The sequence below is a fragment of the Grampus griseus genome (genome assembly GCF_964374135.1).
Source record: "Grampus griseus genome assembly, chromosome: 5".
Taxonomy (NCBI): Eukaryota; Metazoa; Chordata; class Mammalia; order Artiodactyla; family Delphinidae; genus Grampus; species Grampus griseus.
This window is the reverse complement of record NC_138998.1, coordinates 78,646,423-78,666,815: the sequence shown is the minus strand read 5'-3', so window position 1 is coordinate 78,666,815 and position 20,393 is coordinate 78,646,423. Positions and strand designations below refer to the sequence as shown.

At 42.5% G+C, this 20,393-nt stretch overlaps 1 protein-coding gene across 1 annotated transcript in view; it reads left to right on the top strand.

Annotated features, from left to right (window-relative positions):
• ARHGAP31 (Rho GTPase activating protein 31) overlaps positions 1-20,393 on the top strand; it is a 112,814-nt gene that overhangs the window by 48,121 nt on the left and 44,300 nt on the right. Inside the window, exons 2-3 of the mRNA XM_082654423.1 lie at positions 14,053-14,155; positions 16,744-16,888. Coding sequence (XP_082510549.1) covers positions 14,053-14,155; positions 16,744-16,888 — 248 coding nt within the window. The remainder of the gene's footprint in view (positions 1-14,052; positions 14,156-16,743; positions 16,889-20,393) is intronic.

The window sequence follows — 20,393 nt, the reverse complement described above, 5'->3', positions numbered from 1 at the left end:
TCCCTGCCTCCGTTTTAACCATTGGGAATGGTTGGCCCTGGGTCCAGCGTAAATTCTGTGTATGTTGATGAATAGTCATAAACCATGAACACTAAAGAGGTTTCAAGTTCTAATAGAAGAGGGTGAGATTTGGTGGTTTTTTTTTTCTTTTGCTCATCTGTATTTACATTTTTTTCTACTTGCAGTACTTGTATACTAAGAAAAAAGAAAACGCTAAATAAGATAAATTTAATTTGCATTCAGTATTTGCAAGCACGGAACAAGCTCATGGAAGAAATGAGTTGCCCCAAAAGGGTTACATAGGCAGGGAAGTGCCGTTGTTTTCAGCAGGAAAGCGGGGCCTTGTAACAACAGGAAGCTCTGGGAGGCCGCAGTACCCAGGCTTTCAAGCAGAGCGGTTCTCGAAACAATGGCTGCCTGTGGCTCGGGAATATTGGGCAGGAAATGAAAGGATGCTGGGAGGGGGTGTGCCAGAGGAGCTGATAAGCGCTACCTGGCTGTTCTTCACTTAGGCCTAGCAGGCCAATGATGAAGTTGTTTTTCTAAACGCTCCCCATCTTTCATTAGCAAAGATGATTTTAGGAAAACACAGAAATGAAAAGAACCCATGGTGCCACAGGTCTGGAAACCATTAGGAAGCTAAGCCTCCCAGGAAACCAGAAGGTACAATAAGCAAGGGAAGGTATTTCTTGCTCTCAGGGCACGGTCCCTTCAGTTGGGGGGGACCTTCAGATGAACTCAGCACCATTTAAAGCCAAGTCCCTGGGGGACTCCAGCCTCCATAATAATCAAAATAGCACTGGGGGGCTTCCCTGGTGGCGCAGTGGTTGAGAGTCCGCCTGCCGATGCAGGGGACACGGGTTCGTGCCCCAGTCCGGGAAGATCCCACATGCTGCCTGCGCGTCCAGAGCCTGTGCTCCGCAACGGGAGAGGCCACAACAGTGAGAGGTCCGCGTACCGCCAAAAAAAAAAAAAATTAAAATAGCACTGGGGTTAATAGGAGTCCAGCCATACCGAAGGAGACGTATGTAAACCTCCTGAGATTGAAGTTTGTATTTATTTAACACAAATTTCTGTTCTTATGGGTGGGATAAGTTGGGGAGTCAATTAACAATACAAAAACAAAACTAACAAAATAGAATGCTAGTGTTTTACCCTAGAAGACCTAGATAAAAACCAGAACCAGTAGGAGTGAGGACCTGAACATTGCAGGTAGAAGTCAGATCTGCCTTCTTAATTTCTAGCCCAGCTTCTCCCCAGCTTCATCCAGGAAGTTCTCAGGTCATGGGATGTTAGACCTGGAAGGAACATTAGCAATCGTCTACATCCAGAACTTGAACCTAGTGCAGATGAAAATCTGAGGCTGGGAGTAGGTATTTTTTTGGTCAAGGATATACAGCTGGTTCATGTTGCTTTAACTGACAGGTACCCAGCACCAAGTACCTGTGAGTCACCTGGGGGCAACTCAAAGAGGAACACAGTTACTCTCCTCAAAGGTCTGAAATCTAGTACCTGGAGGTCAGGACTAGAACCCAGGTTTCTTAACTCCTTGTTGTTAAGTCCTTCTCTGTCATCAAGTTGCTCTTAGAAATGAAATCAGCTCAGCTTTCTGTGGCTTTCTGGTCTTCCCCATGCCTGGTCTGTGCCTGGGTTTTCCTGGTGTGGAGGTTAGGTTTATACAATGTACTGGAAAGTGCATGAACTTGGAATTCAGACAGACTCATAATTGCACCCCAGCTTTGCCACTAGCTGTTTGACCTTGGGCAAGCCATCCGACCACACCAAACCTTAGTTTTCCATCTATAAAATAGGAATAGTAATGTGTACACCTCAGAGTTGTGAGACTTAAATGAAATAATTATCGTTAAGCATGGGACCCCACCCACATAGCATTTGGTAAGTGCATCCCATGACCACCTACTAAGGCATGCAAAGAAAGAAAAAAAAATGGCCTGGACACACTCAGACGAGAGAAAAACTTACACTGTCCTCATTCTTCAGATGATTGGTGTTAGTGACCCATACAGTTCAAGAAGCTGGTTTATTTTCCCTGTTTTGTCTCATTAGCCTGCTCAGCTCCATCCCTTCTCCTTCTGGGACTCTCTCTGGAGGCAGACGTGGCCATCCTCTTTATCCATCACTGCAGAAGAGCCTCCAGCCGTGGCGTCTCAAGGAGCAGGTGGCAAGAAAGAGAGGGTCTGTTAGTCCAGGAAATAAGATCTTGATTGGGTGATCCAAGCTGACTGTGGTCTTGACGCAGTTCGACTGAGGAGTTAAACGACTTGTTGGCAATGATAAGGGAATTGATGCTCACAGCTGGGCCTGCGAGTGTGCTGGGGCATGCCTGAAAGAGCTTTCTGGCATCCGCAAGCAGCCTTACGGAGTGAGTGATGTCTGCCCGATAACTCCCCTGAGAGCCAAGTCAGACAGTAGGAAGCACGAGCCAGAAAAGTTTTCATAAATTATACAAAGCCTGGCAGCCTCCATGTTCAGCAAGGGACAAAAGGGACATTCTCAGCAGAGGGACGTTTTCTGCACCATTCCCGTGTACCAGGTGAACAGGGCCAGCTCTAAGCCCAAGGCCGTGTGAGGGTTTCTCCAGGTTTGTTTTCTGTGTAGCCTTGTCACACCCCACCCGGTTTCCCTAGTCAGCTTTGCCCTCCCTCATGGTCACAACCCTCCCCTCCCCCAAACCCAAAAACACCCCGGAGGCCCCTTTCACAGTCCCTCCTAGGCTGTTTCCACTTGTTCATTAACTGATGATGTGTGGTCCCAGATATTTCACTGCCCTCAACCAGCCTTTTATCTTTGAGTCACAAAGGTACTTACCTTTCTTTTTATTTATTTATTTTATTTTTATTTTTTTAATTTTTTTGCGGTACGCGGGCCTCTCACTGTTGTGGCCTCTCGCGTTGCGGAGCAGAGGCTCCGGACGCGCAGGCTCAGCGGCCATGGCTCACGGGCCCAGCTGCTCCGCGGCATGTGGGATCTTCCCGGACCGGGGCACAAACCCGTGTTCCCTGCATCGGCAGGCGGACCCTCAACCACTGCGCCACCAGGGAAGCCCAGGCACGTACCTTTCTTAAAGAAATTTTCAGAAGCAACTAGAAAAGAGTGAGACTTCTCACCTCCCCTTTCATCCTCGGCAATGCATACGAGGTCCTCTGCACTGACCCTAAAGGGATGCCTTATTTTCCTTTGTTGGATCGATATGTTTGTGGCAAGTCTTTTCCTTCATATTATCCCCTCCTCCACCCACCTTTCTCAAAAGCCTGTTCCCTTGAAGGGAAGAATTCTAGGGTTACCCCTACTGAGGCAGCTGCATGGATTGGACATTATTCTAAGGGCAATGGGAAGCCAGTGAATGTTTTGGAATAGGGGAGCTTTTCCATAGTGTTTTAGAAAGATTTGTTTGGCAGTGGAGCTCAAGATAGAATGCAGTCTTCCTAGCCTGTCAAAACTCCTCCAATTTACCTGAATTTACCTTCTCTTCCACCAGACTGGTCTAGTCAGCATTCCTGGAATTCACCACATTATTTCTTGTTTTCCTGTCTTGTTTATACCATTCCCTGCTCTAGCTGCATCAGAAAGTGGGTGATGTTTACAAAGTGCTTATTATATGCCGGAGGCTTATTTAAGCTTTCTGCCTGTATCACAGTATATAATTGCATCACATTGTATCTTATCACATCACAGCATCTCAAATCACCCCCTAGGAACCAGTGTCTGAGTTCTTATTGCATAGCCTTGTACGTCCTCCTTTATCCACTGATCAATCTCACAGCATCGTGCGGCCCCGGGGTGAGGGTCTTGCCTCAGCGCTCTCTAACAAGGTCCCTCTCATACTGTCAGCTCTCTATAATGTACACAATTTCCTGTTCTTGTTCAACACCTAAAAGCCCTGCCTGACTTCCCCCACCATTGTGTAATCTTTTAGAAGAACTTCTGTCACGTTTTTGTGCCTCTCAAGGGCGCTTAACATATTTTGCTTGATCGTTTCATACCGGCCAAGTTACTAAATATCTGTGAGCTTCAGTTTCCTCATTTACAAAGCAAAGATACCTTCCTCAGAAAGTGGTTGTGAGGACTGCGCTGGGTACAAATAATGCATGAAAGTGTAGTGCTCAGGGGTCGGCACCTAGTAGGTACACAGTAATTGTCCGTTCCCTCTTGGCTTCTTGAGGGCAAAGATCTTATTCACCTTTTTGTCCCTTGGGCCGGATAGCCCTGCAGTACATCTGCTTTGGTAGGAGAATCGTTGTCATTGGGAGGAGTGGGTGTACGGATGACAGAGACCTGAGAGCTCAGCTGGGATGAGTCAGGGTGTGGAGCAGAGGGGGGACCTGGACACTTCTGTGGGAAAGAGCTGACTTGATTTGGCATCTGAAACCCTGGAAGTGAGGAGGGGAGGGGACTCCAGGATATAGTCTTCCATCAGGAGCCTCACCCAGCAGTGGAGCAGAGCTGGTTAGGCAAATACTTCTATTTAACAAGGAGTAATTACCTCACAGGGTGATTGGAAAGGACTTCAACAAACATGGAAATTGCCTCACTAACTTTAGAAAGCCCTTGGGCTTCTTTAACGAAACTTGGTTTTTTTTTGTTTTTGCGGTGCGCGGGCCTTTCACTGTTGTGGCCTCTCCCGTTGCGGAGCACAGGCTCCGGACGCGGGCTCAGTGGCCATGGCTCACGGGCCCAGCCGCTCCGCAGCATGTGGGATCCTCCGGACCGGGGCACGAACCCCTGTCCCCTGCATCGGCAGGTGGACTCTCAACCACTACACCACCAGGGAAGCCGGAAACTTGTTTTTTTAAAAACCAATTTTTTTCTTTAAAAAAAGTATTTGTACCTCACCCTCATTATAGAAAATTCAGAAAAGCAAAATGAAGAATATAGAAAAGCAAAAACATACTATTAGCCTTTCAGTGTGTGTGTGTTTTATCATTTGAGAGATTGTGAAGGGTTGTGTAAACGGGACAGTCACTCTTTGCTCTTTAAATTTGTGTATCTTTTTCATTTTTATTCTTCTCTTCCCCAGTGTTATTGCAATATAATTGATATGCTCCAGTGTATAAGTTTAAGGTGTACAGCATAATGGTTTGACTTACATAAATATATTGTGAAATGATTACCGCAGTGTTTAGTTAGCACCCATCATCTCATATACATACAATAAAAAGAGAAAGAAAAGAAAGAAAAAAATGTTTCCTTGTGATGAGAGCACTTAGGATTTACTCTCTTAACAATTTTCGTGTATAATGTATGGCAATGCTAACTATCATCATCACGCTGTACGTTGCAGCTCTAGTAATCATTTATCTTGTAACTGGAAGTTGGTACCTTTTGACAACCTTCATCCAATTCCTGCTCCCCGCTTCCCCCACCCCCTCCTCTGGTAACCACAAATCTGATCTCTTTTTCTATGAGCTTCATGTTTTTTTAGATTCCAGATATAAGTGAGATCATACAGTATTTGTCTTTCTCCGACTTACTTCACTTAGCATAATACCCTTAAGGTCCATCCGTGTTGTCACAAATGGCAGGATTTCCTTATTTTTATGCTGAATATTATTCTGTTGTATATATATGCCACAACTTCTTTCTTTTTTAAGATTTATTTATTTATTTGGCTGCACTGCGTCTTTGTTGCTGTGTGCGGGCTTTCTCTAGCTGTGGTGAGCAGGGACTACTCTTCACTGCGGTGCACGGGCTTCTCACTGCGGTGGCTTCTTTTGTTGCAGAGCACGGGCTCCAGGCACACAGGCTCAGTAGTTGTGGCTCGCGGGCTCTAGAGCGCAGGCTCAGCAGTTGTGGTGCACGGGCTTATAGTCCCTCCAAGGCATGTGGGATCTTCCCAGAGCAGGGATCGAGCCCGTGTCCCCTGCATTGGCAGGCGGACTCCCAACCACTGCGCCACCAGTAAAGTCCCTGCCACAGCTTCTTTATCCACTCATCTTTTGATGGACACATGTTTCCATGTCTTGACTATTGTAAATCATTCTGCTATGAACTGCGATGTGCAGATATCTTTTCAAGTTAGTGGTTTTGTTTCCTTTGGATATGTTCCCAGAAGTGTGATTGCTGGATCATATAGCAGTTTTACTTTTTAATTTTTTTGAGGATCCATACTGTTTTCCATAGTGGCTGTACCAGGTTATAATCTCACTAACGGTGAACAAGGGTTCCCTTTTCTCCATATCCTTGCCAGCATTTCTCTCGTCTTTTTTAAAATAAATTTATTTATTTATTTATTTTTGGCTGTGTTGGGTCTTCGTTTCTGTGCGAGGGCTTTCTCTAGTTGTGGCAAGCGGGGGCCACTCTTCATTGCAGTGCGTGCGGCCTCTTCACTATCGCGGCTTCTCTTGTTGCGGAGCACAGGCTGCAGACGTGCAGGCTCAGTAGTTGTGGCTCACGGGCCCAGTTTCTCCGCGGCATGTGGGATCTTCCCACACCAGGGCTCGAACCCGTGTCCCCTGCATTGGCAGGCAGATTCTCAACCACTGCGCCACCAGGGAAGCCCTCTCTCTTGTCTTTTTGATGATGGTCATTCTAACTTGAGGTGATATCTCATTGTGGGTTTGATTTGCTTTTTCCTAATGACTAGTGATGTTGAGCATCTTTTCAATGTATCTGTTGGCCTTTTGTATATCTTCTTTGGAGAAGTGTCTGTCTTTTGCCCATTTTTTATTTGGATTATTTGGTTTTTTGCTATCGAGTTGTTTGACTTCTTTATATCTTTTGTATATTAACCCCTTATCAGATACATGATTTACAAATATTTTTCCTATTCCATAGGTTGTCTTTTCATGTTGCTGATTGTTTCTTTGGCTGTGCAGAAGCTTTTTAGTTTGATGTAGTCCTGCCCGTTTATTTTTGATTTTGTTCCTTGTGCTTTATGTGTTATAGCCAAAAAAATCATTGCCAAGACACATGTCAAGGAGCTTTTTTCCCATGTCTTCTTCTAGGAATTTCGTGGTTTCATGTCTTACATATAAGTCTTTAATCCATTTCAAGTTAATGTTTGTGAGTGGTATAAGATACAGGTCTAGTTTCATTCTTTTACATGTGAATATCCAGTTTTCCCAGCACAAATTTTCCCAGACTGTCTTTTCTCCATTGAGTATTCTTGGCTTCCTTGTGAAATACAATTGACCATAGATTCTTGGGTTTATATCTGGGATCTTGGTTTTTTCCCCTGATCTTCTTTTCTGTTTTTATGCTAGTACCATAACGTTTTGTTTACTATAGCTTTATAGTATGGCTTGAAGTCAGGAAGTGTTTTTCCTTTTTTTATCAGTATATATTGCTTCTTTAACTTTTTCAAAAGGAACTTAAAAATAGATGTTAACCACTAGGTGTTGAACACCTAATAGCCATCACCACAGTAAGTTAGGGTCTGCAGTGGTAGAGTTTCAGGCATATGGATAGCCAAGGGCAAGGAACCAAACAGCTCTCCTTAAATGGTGCTTCCATACCTGGCCACTAACTCATGGGATCTGCTCTCTTGATGGGGAGGGTTTGAGTCAGGTAGGTGTAGCTTGGGGCTTTTTCTAAACTTCCTCGTCAGTGTGGTACCATGAAAAAAGCATGAGCTTTGGAGTCAGACAAACCTAGGTTTGGATCCGAACTCTGACACTTAGGAATTGTGATGTTGGGCAACTTACCTAACCTCTCTGAGAATCAGCTTTCACATTTTCAAAATGGAGAATTTTATGTCTTTTGTGGATTGGCTATGATTATAGAATGGAGAATGCTGTTAAAAGAGAGAGAGAGAGAGAGAAAAAAAAGCACCTCATGTAGTGCCTGGCACATTAAAAAGTGTTTTCTTCTTTGAAGGACCCAGATATCAATGGAGGACTGAAAACCCATCTGGAGAGTAATGACCAATCCCTTGTTTAGCAAAACATTTCAAGTGCTTGTGTTTTCAAGACTATTCTAGATGAATGAGACAGAACTATCCTCATTGTCCCTAAAGAGCTCACAACTTAGTGATGGAGATGACATAGGTTCAGGCAACACCTAGCACTTAGTGCTGGAGGAGAGCAGGTTTGCAATAAGTATTTGCTGAATTGGATTTTTTAATGAAAAGTTTTGGGGAAAGGTAATATATTCTTATAGTTCAAAACTCAAAAGTATGAAAGAGTATACAATGAGGAGTTTCCCTCTTACTCATAGCCCTGGCCTCAGCTTCCCAGTTTTTTTTCCCATAGGCAACTGAAGTTATCACTTTATTATGCATCCTTCCATAGATATTTAATGCATATACAAAGGAATTGTAGAGCTGTTCTGTTATTCTCTCTTTTTAAAAAAACAAATGCTTGTATACCATTACACCGGTCTGTGCCTCATTCTTTCTGCTTAACAATATATCTTGGAGACTGCTGTATATCAGTACATGAAAGTTTCCTCATTCTTTTTGATGACTATATAGTATTCCATTATATGGATATTCTATTATTTATATAAATAGCTTCCTATTGATGAACAATCTCATGCTATTACAAAAATTGCTGCAATGAATTACCTTATAGATACAGAAATGTTCTAGAATTGGAATAATGAAAAGGTTCTGAAATGTGATTGTTGCTTAACTGTCAATATAGTGTAAACCACTTAATTATGTGCTCTAAAAGGGTGAATTTTATGACATTTGATTTATATCTCAATTTTTTTTAAGTTTAGAGAAACAGAAAAAGAAACTTTACTCCAAGGAGGACAGGCTAAATCCTGACATATTAAAAAAAAAATTTTCCTTGGAAAATTGGAAAGCAGTTAATTTGCTTTTTTGTAAAGAACAGAGAACATTATACTTTAAAAAATAAACACCACGAGGGCTTCCCTGGTGACGCAGTGGTTGGGAGTCCGCCTGCCGATGCAGGGGACGCGGGTTCGTGCCCCGGTCTGGGAAGATCCCACATGCCGTGGAGCGGCTGGGCCCGTGAGCCATGGCCGCTGAGCCTGCGCGTCCGGAGCCTGTGCTCCGCAACGAGAGAGGCCACAACAGTGAGAGGCCCGCATACCACAAAATAAATAAATAAATAAATAAATAAATAAATAAACACCACGAATTTTCAGACTTTTCTATAATTCTACATTAGGTCAGGAAGAAGAGAGAAGAGGTTAAAACAGGGAGGAGAAAGAAGAATCAAAGAGGGAGAGTTCCAGGAGGACAGCGACCCCTCAGGCAAGCCAAGGCCCACAGAGGCTGGGAGGAGCGTGCCACAGGAGACATGGAGGCTCAGGAGACATGGAGACGCAGGAGAGATGGTGGCGCAGGAGACATGGAGGCTCAGGAGACATGGAGACGCAGGAGACATGGAGGCGCAGGAGACATGGAGGCGCAGGAGACATGGAGGTGCAGGAGACATGGAGGCTCAGGAGAGATGGAGGCGCAGGATCGAGGAAGGAGGGGACAGAAATACAGAGCAGGAGCTGGCAGAGGGAGAAGGTACAGGAGCCACTGCGACGACTCTTAGATTCCTGCGGAATGGAAAGCTGGGAAGCTCTCTGCTGACAACCAGAAATAATAGAAAAGTGATTGAAATCTTTACTTCATCTCTTAAAAAATGCCGTAGTAGAGCAGGCTTATTCACAGCACAGCAGAGCTGCCTGAAGCCCTCACTCTCTCCCCCGTGCACAGCAGGAGATTCTTAAAGATTTCTTCCCTGTTCAGCAGCTTGTCTCTCTCTGACTCTCCCCCTGCAAGTATCAATTCTTCATCCACCAGTGATCCTTGGTCCTTTCTATCACCTCAGTCAAGGTGATGAATATATCCATTATGCCCAAAAGTTTCCTCGGCCCCTCTGCAGCTCCTGCCTCCTGCCTCTTCCCTGCTTTCTCCCACTATAAATTAGTTTGCATTTTCTTGAGTTCTATGTGGATGGAATCATATAGCATGTACTCTTCTATAGAATGGCTTCTATCGCCCGTATGGTATATCATCCCTTGTTATTGCTGAGTAGTAGTCCATTGTATATATGTACCACTAAACTTTACTCTGATGGTTAGGGATGCAGGACCCAGAGAGGGAATGAAATATGACCAGTACAGGACCTTAACAAAAATCCAGAATGGGGCGGGAGGAGAGCCATATTTCCCTAAAACACAAATGCAATTTGCACTGTGAAAGAATGAGGCTGCCATGATCACATAACTGATCAAATAAAACTGTGTTTGTTCCAATCTGCATCTCCAGATCTGATCAGATTCCGGCCATACAGGGAAGTGGGGCAGCTTAGCAGGCATTACCTCTGGGGGGATTCAGAGAAATGATTTAATTGCTGGCCTTTTCTGCCCTAAACCCTTGAAGAAGTTTGGAATTGAGGAAAGAAGTACCCCCACGTTATTTTTGAGTATAAAATAACTTTTAGTTGTAGCAAGTTGGACCAGATGAAACAAATGACTTTAAAATGTTTTGTAAATTGTAAAGCACAAATCAAAGGCAAAGCCTTCTTTTCCGTCAGAAACCACCTCAGGATTTATTTTGTGCTCCGATTAAAATTTAACGTTAAAGATCGCTGCTCCAGGAAAAACGAAACCAAACCAAACAAAAAAGGGACTTAGAGAACCATCAGTGCGATAATTCAAAGAAGTCATAATGTTATATCATAATCCGCAACTGTGTGTACCTCTGTAGGAGGAGACTTAATGTTCTTTGGGTCCATGATAAATCCCACAGAACTAGTTCTGTGGCTCCAACCTTCTATAGCAACCTAAACAGACAATGGAGGCTTTCTTTCCATCTATACCTACTCAGCCATTTTGTATCACGCTTCTATCCTGTCCAGAATCCTAGGGTGTCCCCAGTTTGGTTGGGCCCCAGGAACAACAGCCTAAAGAATTCTGAGACTTTGAGACGATACTCTTGGCAGCCCCTGCAACACCACCGACCAGTATCACCTTTAGAGCCTTGCTCCTTGCTCCCCGAAGTATGGGCTGCAGATTGGCTGTATCTGAATCACCTGGTAATTTGCTAGAAATGCAAATTCTTGACTCCCTCCCTCCACCCTCCCATTGGAATCTGCATGTTAACAAGATCCCGGGGGTTTGTATCCACATTAAAATATGAGAAGCTCTGGTCTAGATCAACTTCAGCATGCATCAGAATCACCTGGGAAGCAACTGCTGCTGCTGGACTTATCTAGGGACCACAGTCTGAGAACCACTGCTCTGACTCTAGAGCTGGATGATTACAGAGATCAAGTGGATCCTTTCCCATTTACTGAGTATGATGGAGAATTCCTATGTCTTCCAACTCGGCCCAAGATGAGAATCCAAGAAAGCTAACACGCCTCAGGGACCAGGACCATGGCCTTTTCCCTTGGGTTGTTTTAATATTGCCTCCTGTTTAAACAGAGCTGTGGACTAGAGGTTCTGGGGCCTCTGTACCAAATTTATGGCAGAGGCTCCATCCGGGAATGTGTTTTCCTCGCCTTTAAAACAAACGGAGCCTGAGGTTATACAACTGAGAGCCATGCTACTGGGAGGTGGGTCTTTGAGAATGGAATAGGACAGAGTGGTGACCCTGCACTGCCCATCTGTGGAGTGTTCCTTATAGAAGCCCTTTGAGGCTGAGGCTTTTGTCTTTGAGTCCTGCTTGGGAATGCTCCGAGCTCTCAATCCACCTGTGCCGTGCAACAGCCATATACCTTGGTACAGACTCACATTGTGAAACACATCAAGGTCAAGCACAGTTCCAGGACTGCTGCCTTTGTATTATGAAGATACACCTCAATGCATAGAAAAGTGACCTCAACCAGAGAGAGACACAAAAGCCATTCTGAATAGGGAGGTGAGTGTTGACTTGTAAGAGGTTGGTCAGCTCTACCCCAACTGCCCATCAGATGGGAGGCAGCAAACTGTTTTCACCAAGACTGAATCTCACAAATGATAAATTTACATCGTATAGAAGCATCAAATAGGAATAACTGTCATTGTAGAATGCTGCTTATATGCCAGGATCTGTGCTAAGTATTTACAAGTATTACTTCAATCCTAGCTATGAGGTTAATATCACTGTTATCCTCATTTTACAGATGTGGAAACTAAGAAATGGAATTATTGCGTATTTTGTCCAAGGTTACAAAGGCAGTTTGGCATTCAAACCTGTGCTCTTGACCATGACCTTGCGTGGCAGGTTACAGAGCAACACCTTGTTGTGGGTGGGAAAGAGTCGACCTACTGTGCACAATAGGGATTTTTTTTTTTTAAACAATACAACTTTTTTAAGCATGGGAACTCTGTTTACTTATTTATTTATTTATAAAATTTATTTAGAGGCATGAGGCATAAATAGGGTTCTCACCAAGAACCCTATTTCATAAAATAGATCGAAGTATAGCTTTTCTAACTGAAGCCAGGCAGGGGCTCTGGACCCCTGCCCACACTCACAGCCCCTTCTCCACCACACCCACTCCTACCCTGTATTCACTCACAGGGAATAGTTCCACCTCTGTGGTCTCTGACCTCAATATTTCCAATCCCAAGTTCACTTCCTGCCCTCTTTCCACCTTGGGTAACTAAGAAGCTTCTCACCAGTTGGTCATGAATGAAAGGGGCAAAACATGGATGTGTCCTGGAGAAGAAAGGCTCTGGGCATGCACAGCCTTTGAGAGGTGGGTGGAATACTTTAAGTATGATGAATTTTACTCAGCACCTAAAATGATAGTTAGTGGTTGAAGGAAATGATGGGGGAGTTGTTTAGAAAGTATTGTAATAGAGAATCCAGGAAGAATGTTGAGCCTGAACACCTAGTATCTACCCATGTAAAAGGTCCAGTCCAGCTTCGTATTGTGTGTGGGTATGATCATGTGCATTAAGCATTAATGGATTGGCTTTAGTCTAATCCAAGGCATTAATAGACTGAGGATGTCTTGGGGGAGTGAGCACAGTGCTAACCCAAGCCCTGGTTCATGGAGTTCCCATACCACCTCTGTGCCTGAGGACTTCAGCACCCAAGGCTTTGGTAGTTCCAGACCATCTACAACACTCTCACAGAGGGACCTCCGATGGATCTGCCCAAGGACCAAAGTGGCAAGTGACTTGCCACTCTCTCCATGCCATCCAGAAGGCCTGTGGCTGCCATTCCGGGTCACGGAGCTGGCTGGGCTGATCAGGTTCAGCCCTGAGGAGAGAATAGCATAGCCAGACCCTTCTACCCAGGCACTGGACTTCTAGAGTGGCAGGAATTTGAGGGGCCGTGTTGGTCCCTTATATGAGGTCCATTCTATCAATGACTGGTTTGACCCATTTGGTGGTGGTGCCGGCGGGGGTGGGGGGAGGTTCTCACCTTAAAAAAAAAAACACTTAATACCTTTAAATCACCTTTAACATTTTGGCAGATATTCTTCCAGTCTTTTTTCCCTTTGCAGTTTTTTAAACATAGCTGAATTCACAGGGTATATTTGATTTTGTGCCTTGTTCTTGTTTTACCTACCTACATCATAAGCATTTTTCCATGTGTTAAATCACTTTTCATAAGCGACAAGTACTCCTGAGTGAGGTAAATAAATTTACCTGCCCTTTGTTTTCTTCGTGTGTAGACTAGGCAAGAGTTCTCTAATTTTATCACACAACAGTCACCTAGAAGGCTTTTTAAAACACAGATTGCTGGGCGCCACCTCCAGAATTTCTGATTCAGTGGCTGTGAGTGGGGCCTGGGAATTTGCATTCCCAACAGGTTCCCAGGAGATGCTGGTGCTACTGGTCAGGGGACCACACTGGGAGAACCAGTGACATGAGGAGATTGTGTTGGGGGATTTCCAAGGTCACTGCTGGTTTCAAAAATCTAAGTGTTAGCATATTTTACAAATTCTTAAAAAAGAAAAAGACCTAACTTTTAAAACACATGGGTTTTCTAAACTTTAACAAAACCCTATTTTTTTTAAATATCAAAGAACATCGTCTACCATTTACAAGTAATTGTTTCCACTTGTAGCTCATATGCATTCCATACTTACTTCTCTTTGAAGTTACCTCGATTTTTAAAAGGCTATCTTTAAAAGACAGTCAGACTTATACCTAATACTTTATGTTTTCTTTTCCTTTGCATAGTTCCATATGTATTGAAGAGCTGTGCAGAATTTATAGAGACTCACGGCATCGTGGATGGAATTTATCGGCTTTCAGGAGTCACCTCAAACATACAACGGCTAAGGTAAGCCAAAGAATAGCCCCCCAAAGGATTCTCCCATGATCCTTCCTCTGTCCATACCTCTATCTGCAGGTGTTGGGGGTATTAAAAACTGAAGGGATTGAGGGAAGGATGTCAGGGCAGAAGATCAAGTGCTGATGTTTTCAGATGCCTAACTCTTCTTAATCTAATCAGGAAGCTCACCAATCTGATGTAAGTCTTTCCAACAAAAACTCCTGAGGGCTTTTCATCTGTTCCTATGTCTTGCACCAGATTTATCCCTCTTAGGTAGATTCAATTGAACTCAAATGATTTAAATTGCAAGTTGGGAAAAAATGATTTATTATTACTCACTTGCCTACCCACAGCTCAGATCCCCATTACATGGTGTTCAGAACTTGCAGGTCATCGTGAGTTTTTCTGTTGGCACACACTCAACATTTGATATTTCATCTGGTCGAGAAATCGGAAGTCTGCATGATTGTGCATTTCTCTAATTGATGCCTGTATTTTTAAAATTATTGATAGAGGAACTATTTCCAATTCTGTGGATTTATCCTAAACAATTCTAAAATGCATCCTAGAATTTTTTGGAAGAAATTTCTATCACAATGAATTAAGAGGACAGTAATCTTCTTTATATGTATTATATCTGTAAAATAAAGGGAGTGTATATAGTGTAAAATAAAGGGAGTGTATATAGTGTATATATAGAATATATACATTATATATAATATATGTACTGTTCCATGACTAAAAGACTAGGTTTATGTATTTTGAATATTGTTCTTTAATACAAAAAGAACATATTTTAATGTATTTATTATATATTCTTTAGTTACAAATGTAGACTTTTCAAATAAAACATTCTTGTTACAAGATTAATATGTGAAATTTACATGTGCAGGTAATTCATTTTTTTATCTTCTTCCTCCTATTTAGTTTTCTGCCCCTCGTCCTCAAATCTCAATTGTCATGAAACTATACCAAAGGAATAAAACATTCTTTTTACTCCCAGAGAAGTGATAGCTGTTAAAAAATAACTGGTTTATTGCAGCCAAAGTTTTTTAACAGATCTATGTGCTTACATCATTTCACTAATTTATTCACGTGACATTTTTCAGAGTTTCAACAGCAAGTATTTTTAACAGTTTACTCTTAGCTCTGAAACATACTAACAGTAGCTGGTATCGTGGAAGGACATTTGGACAATGGCCAGTTCTTTTTCACTTAAGGACTGACCTTAGCCTTGACAAGGGAAATTTCTGTCTAACTAAATAAGCTCTAGATTGTTTGTGTTCTGCCCTCGTAAGAAAAACACATGCCTATGAATTTGAGGCCATTGCATGGTTTGCTTTTCAAGGCCTCACTCAGTTCCTGTCAGGTTCTGACAGCATCGGGGATTTCCCTTCCCTTTATTAAAGGGGCAGAACCCGACTACAGGAGAATGGGCAGCACGCTGTTTCAAGATGCTGGTTCTGAGAGTCTGGTTGACTTTGTCACTACATGTTTGACCAAATGAATACTCTCAAGAAAGCTAACTTCTCTTCTGCATTAAAGCTCAGCTTTATCATCTTTTAAATATATACATATATTTAAAATAAATTTATTTATTTATTTATTATTTATTTTTGGCTGCATTGGGGTCTTCGTTGCTGCACGAGGCTTTCTCTAGCTGCGGCGAGCGGGGGCCACTCCCCGTTGCGGTGCCCGGGCTTCTCTTGCTGCGAGGCTCAGGCTCTAGGGCGGCCCCAGTGGGTGTGGCTCGTGGGCTCCAGAGCGCAGGCTCAGCAGCTGTGGCGCATGGGCCTAGTTGCTCCGCGGCACGTGGGATCTTTCCGGACCAGGGCTCAAACCCGCGTACCCTGTATTGGCAGGCGGACTCCCAACCACCGAGCCACCAGGGAAGCCCTAAATAGATTTTTAACTTTTAAGTATATATTATTTGAGGCAGTATATTCATGTAACCTTGTTAGTGTTTTTTTAATTAGAAATGAGGCCTGGAATCTGACGACGCTCCCAAGCACCCCACTCTAGGTTGTTTAAGAAGATATTTGTAAGCTCATTTGTCCTGTGGGAGTCACTATCAAGCAGCCTAGAAGTTTCCATTCAGCATCAAAGGGAGAGTTGATTGAAGTTCTCAAACCTTGAGTTTGAGTCTCCAGATAAAACAAGTTTGCTGACATGAATATGTGGACGTGAATGATAACAATCTGACTCACCCTGGTTTTGGTCTCTCCTCCAAGAAAGAGAAGTTCATTTAAAACAATATTTTGGAAAAACTGAACTCTCAACAGGGTTTTTGGAAAATTGTTTTCGTATTTCCCCACTGTTCATAATGGAGACTACAGACATAATGCCATGAGAAATCCTTTTGTAAATGGGATTATGTCTTTCTAATTACAGCAGCTTCTGCAGGGAAGATCCAGACCTGAAGTGGAAATCTTTCCTGTAGCTTCCTTGTGCCTGAAATAGAAGGTCTTTTTGAGTCAAGGTCAAAAATATGGTCAGATCAGCAGTTTAGGGTCTTTTTACCCCCTAAGCAGCCAAGTAGCTGCTGACATAGAACACATGTTCCTGGGATTGTTATGTCTCTGTCTGTGTTGTTTCAGGCAAGAGTTTGGCTCAGATCAATGTCCAGATCTGACAAGGGAAGTGTACCTCCAGGACATCCACTGTGTGGGCTCCCTCTGCAAGCTCTACTTTAGGGAGCTGCCCAACCCCCTCCTGACTTATGAGCTCTATGAGAAATTCACGGTGAGTGTTTGGATTTCCGTTATGGTTGCTGGGTGGGATGCATGGATGGGCCAAGGAAAGTTTCAGCACTAAAATTACAATAATAATACTCACCAGATGGTTGCCATTATCTTGGTGATGGAAGTAGGATGGTACAGTGAGGAAAGCAAGGTAGTGGGACTGTTTGCTAAATTTTTCCTTTCTTCAGTTTTCAGAATCATGTTTGTTTGTGTGTAAGAACTGGGTTAAATCATCTCCACATTTATGTAACCAAATGCGTGTCATTATATAGGGAGGAAACTAAGAACCAGAGAATGAAGTGACTGGCCCAAGGTCACTCTGCCCCCTAGCAGAACAGGAACCTGAGGCTCCAGATGCTACCCCCCGTGGCTAATTCATTTCGGGCTATTCCTTCCGTGTTTCTTTTGGGGGTTGCACAAAGAGGTAGGGGGGTAGAGAAGGGAGAGAGAACAAACAGAAGTCAACAGAGAGGTCAGAAAGCTGGGAAGAGAAAAGATTCTGGGAAAAGCAGCCGAGAGGGAGTGCAGGTTAGGCCAGTGAGTTGGATTGGTGGAGGATGGATGGGCAAGAGCAGAACACCTATATAGCAGCTGTATGGTCACCAAATAGGGTCCCCAAAGGAAAATGAGAGAGGAGAATAAATGCTTAGAGCATGTCTTTTAAAAAAAAAAAATCTTTATTGGAGTATAATTGCTTTACAATGGTATGTTAGTTTTTGCTTTATAACAAAATGAATCAGTTATACATATACATATGTCCCCGTATCTCTTCCCTCTTGCGTCTCCCTCCCTCCCACCCTTAGAGCATGTCTTTAAAGACAGCATTAAAAATAGGGCTTGGACATTTGGCTGCAGGTGGGGAGGTGCAGAGTAGGTGAAGAGTTGGGTTTAACCAAGGTTGAGGCTCAGCTAGAAAAAGAGGAGGAGGGTTATGAGAGTGTGTGCAAGGGAGTGATTGAAATAATTGACCATAGAAATTTGTCTGGATAAGAAGGGAAATGAGGGCCTAAGGCAGGTAACAATGAAAAAGTAGATCAATAGGTCATTCATCCCAGTAAGGTCAGCAGACTGTTGGAGTAGGGTGGTCAGAGGGGATGTTTGAAATTAAGGTTATGAAGGAGTTGCAATTATTGGTAAGGACCAGATCTAGGCTCTAACCCTGGGAAGGAATCTTTCTTATGGCTCTTGTAATGAACTTATTTTGAGCATATAAATGTTCTTCAGTTTGAAATTATATAGGGATAAATGAATGGTTTTTAAAAATTGGGTGTGGACCATTAAAATAGATTTAGGAGTTTTCAGTGATACAGGGAAACACTCACTATGATAATTGGAAAAAGCAGGTACACAGTTGTATATTAAGACATGATTAAAAAGAAAGATGTTCACAAGATTAATAGCTATTTATTTCAATGATGGGATTATAGATAGTTTTTCCTGCTTCTTTATACTTTAACTTTCAAAATCTTATCCACTAAAAATACATTAACTTTTTAAAAATAAATTTATTTATTTATTTATTTTTTGCTGCATTGGGTCTTTGTTGCTGCGTGCGGGCTTTCCTTAGTTGTGGTGAGCAGGGGCTACTCTTCGTTGCGGTGCGTGGGCTTATTGCGGTGGCTTCTCTTGTTGCGGAGCACGGGCTCTAGAGCACAGGTTTAGTAGTTGAGGTGCACGGGCTTAGTTGCTCCACAGCATGTGGGATCTTCCCGGACCAGGGCTTGAACCCATGTCCCCTGCATTGGCAGGCAGATTCTTAACCACTGTGCCACCAGGGAAGCCCCCCATTAATTTTTTAATTAAAAAAATATTAGGTCAAAACATACAAACAAACAAAAGTGGGCATAAATGTTGACCACTTGAAAAGCCAGCATAAACCAGCTGGGGGGACTCTTAAAGATCTAAGAGGACCTTGAGATCTAAGGCAGAAGGCAAATGAGCCTCCACTCTGCATGGTTAAGTCATTAATAACGGCAGCCTTTGACCCTCCAACTACAGAGGAGTCTTTCCTGGAACCAGGATAAAAGGTTGTGGGTCTTGTGTGTCTGTCGGATTATCATCATCATCATGATATATAATACTCAATAAAAATAATCATCCTCAATAAAAGACAATTTGGAAAATGGGGGAAAGTAGAAAGGAAACCTTGGTCTCTCTTCTTAAAGACCAGAGACAACTACGGTTAACACAGGGTTATTTCCTTCATTCTTTTACTCTTTGCATAGTGTTTTTGTTGTGTTCTGTTTTTCTAAACCAAACTAAATTTTTATTGTAAAAATTAAAGCAATCCAGAAGAATATAAAGGAGAAAGTATAAATCACCTGAAATCTCACGTCCTAGGCATATTTTCTATTAACATTTCAGGAGACATCCTTACAGATCTCTCTGTCTTTCTCTCTCTCTCTGTCTCTCCCGTTCTTTCTCCCAACTTTTGTTCCTCAATACTACATATTGCTGTTTTGGAATGGTGCTAATTCAACAATGTGACCATCTTTCCATGGTAACAAATACAGAGAGGCACTCTTTTTACAGTGTATTCTCTCATACACCCGATGATTTCTTAAACCAGTTTCCTACTGATGGACATTTAGACTTTTTGTTTCTTTCTTTCTTCTTTTTTTTTTCTTTTGGGCCGCACCATGCAGCATGCGAGATTTTAGTTCCCCAACCAGGGATCAAACCCACGTCCCCTGCAGTGGAAGTCTTAACCACTGGACTGCCAGGGAAGTCCCAGGACTTTTTGTTTCTTAACATTTTGCTTTTTATAAACAACATTATAGTGATATAATGTTGTATATATAGTGATATAATGTTGTATATACTAAAATATAGTATATTTTTGTACATATATCTTTATACTTTTGTCTGTTTATATCCTTATGAAAAATATCACAGAAGAAGATTTACTGAGTAAAAAGTGCTTATTTAAAATTTTGTCACACGTTGCCAAATGGTTCTGTAGAGAGACAAGAATGTTCTTTTTCCTGCAGCCTTGCCAACGCTATTTTCAATTTGTTAAACTGTTTGACAATCTCAGTCAACCAAAAATATATCTTACTGTTCTTTTAATTTGTGCGTAAGACTTTCTTGTTTGTTTTCTGCATAGTTTTAGTCTTCTTATCACTATACAGTTTCATCCTTGAATAAGACAACAATATCATCACGTTAACTAACTGAATGAGTCTAATTTAACTAAATTTCATTCTATGATAGATGGGGGTAGATAGGAATTCTTGTCTAGAGACTTGAGAAATACAAGTTTCTTCTTAGATCTTGTTTAGAGGCTCAGAAGAAAACCCATGCTGATCTCTCCCCACTTGTGTTCCCTGACATTGCTAAGCATTCTATCTCCCACAGCGACAAAAAATACCAAAGCAATGTTATTGTCCGCTGGTCGTCAAATCTCAAGAAAACTTAACATTGTATTTAAACATAGTTTAGTGACAGTAAGGAATAAAATAAAAATGTTTTGTTGTGACAACTGAGTTCTACATATGTAGGACCTA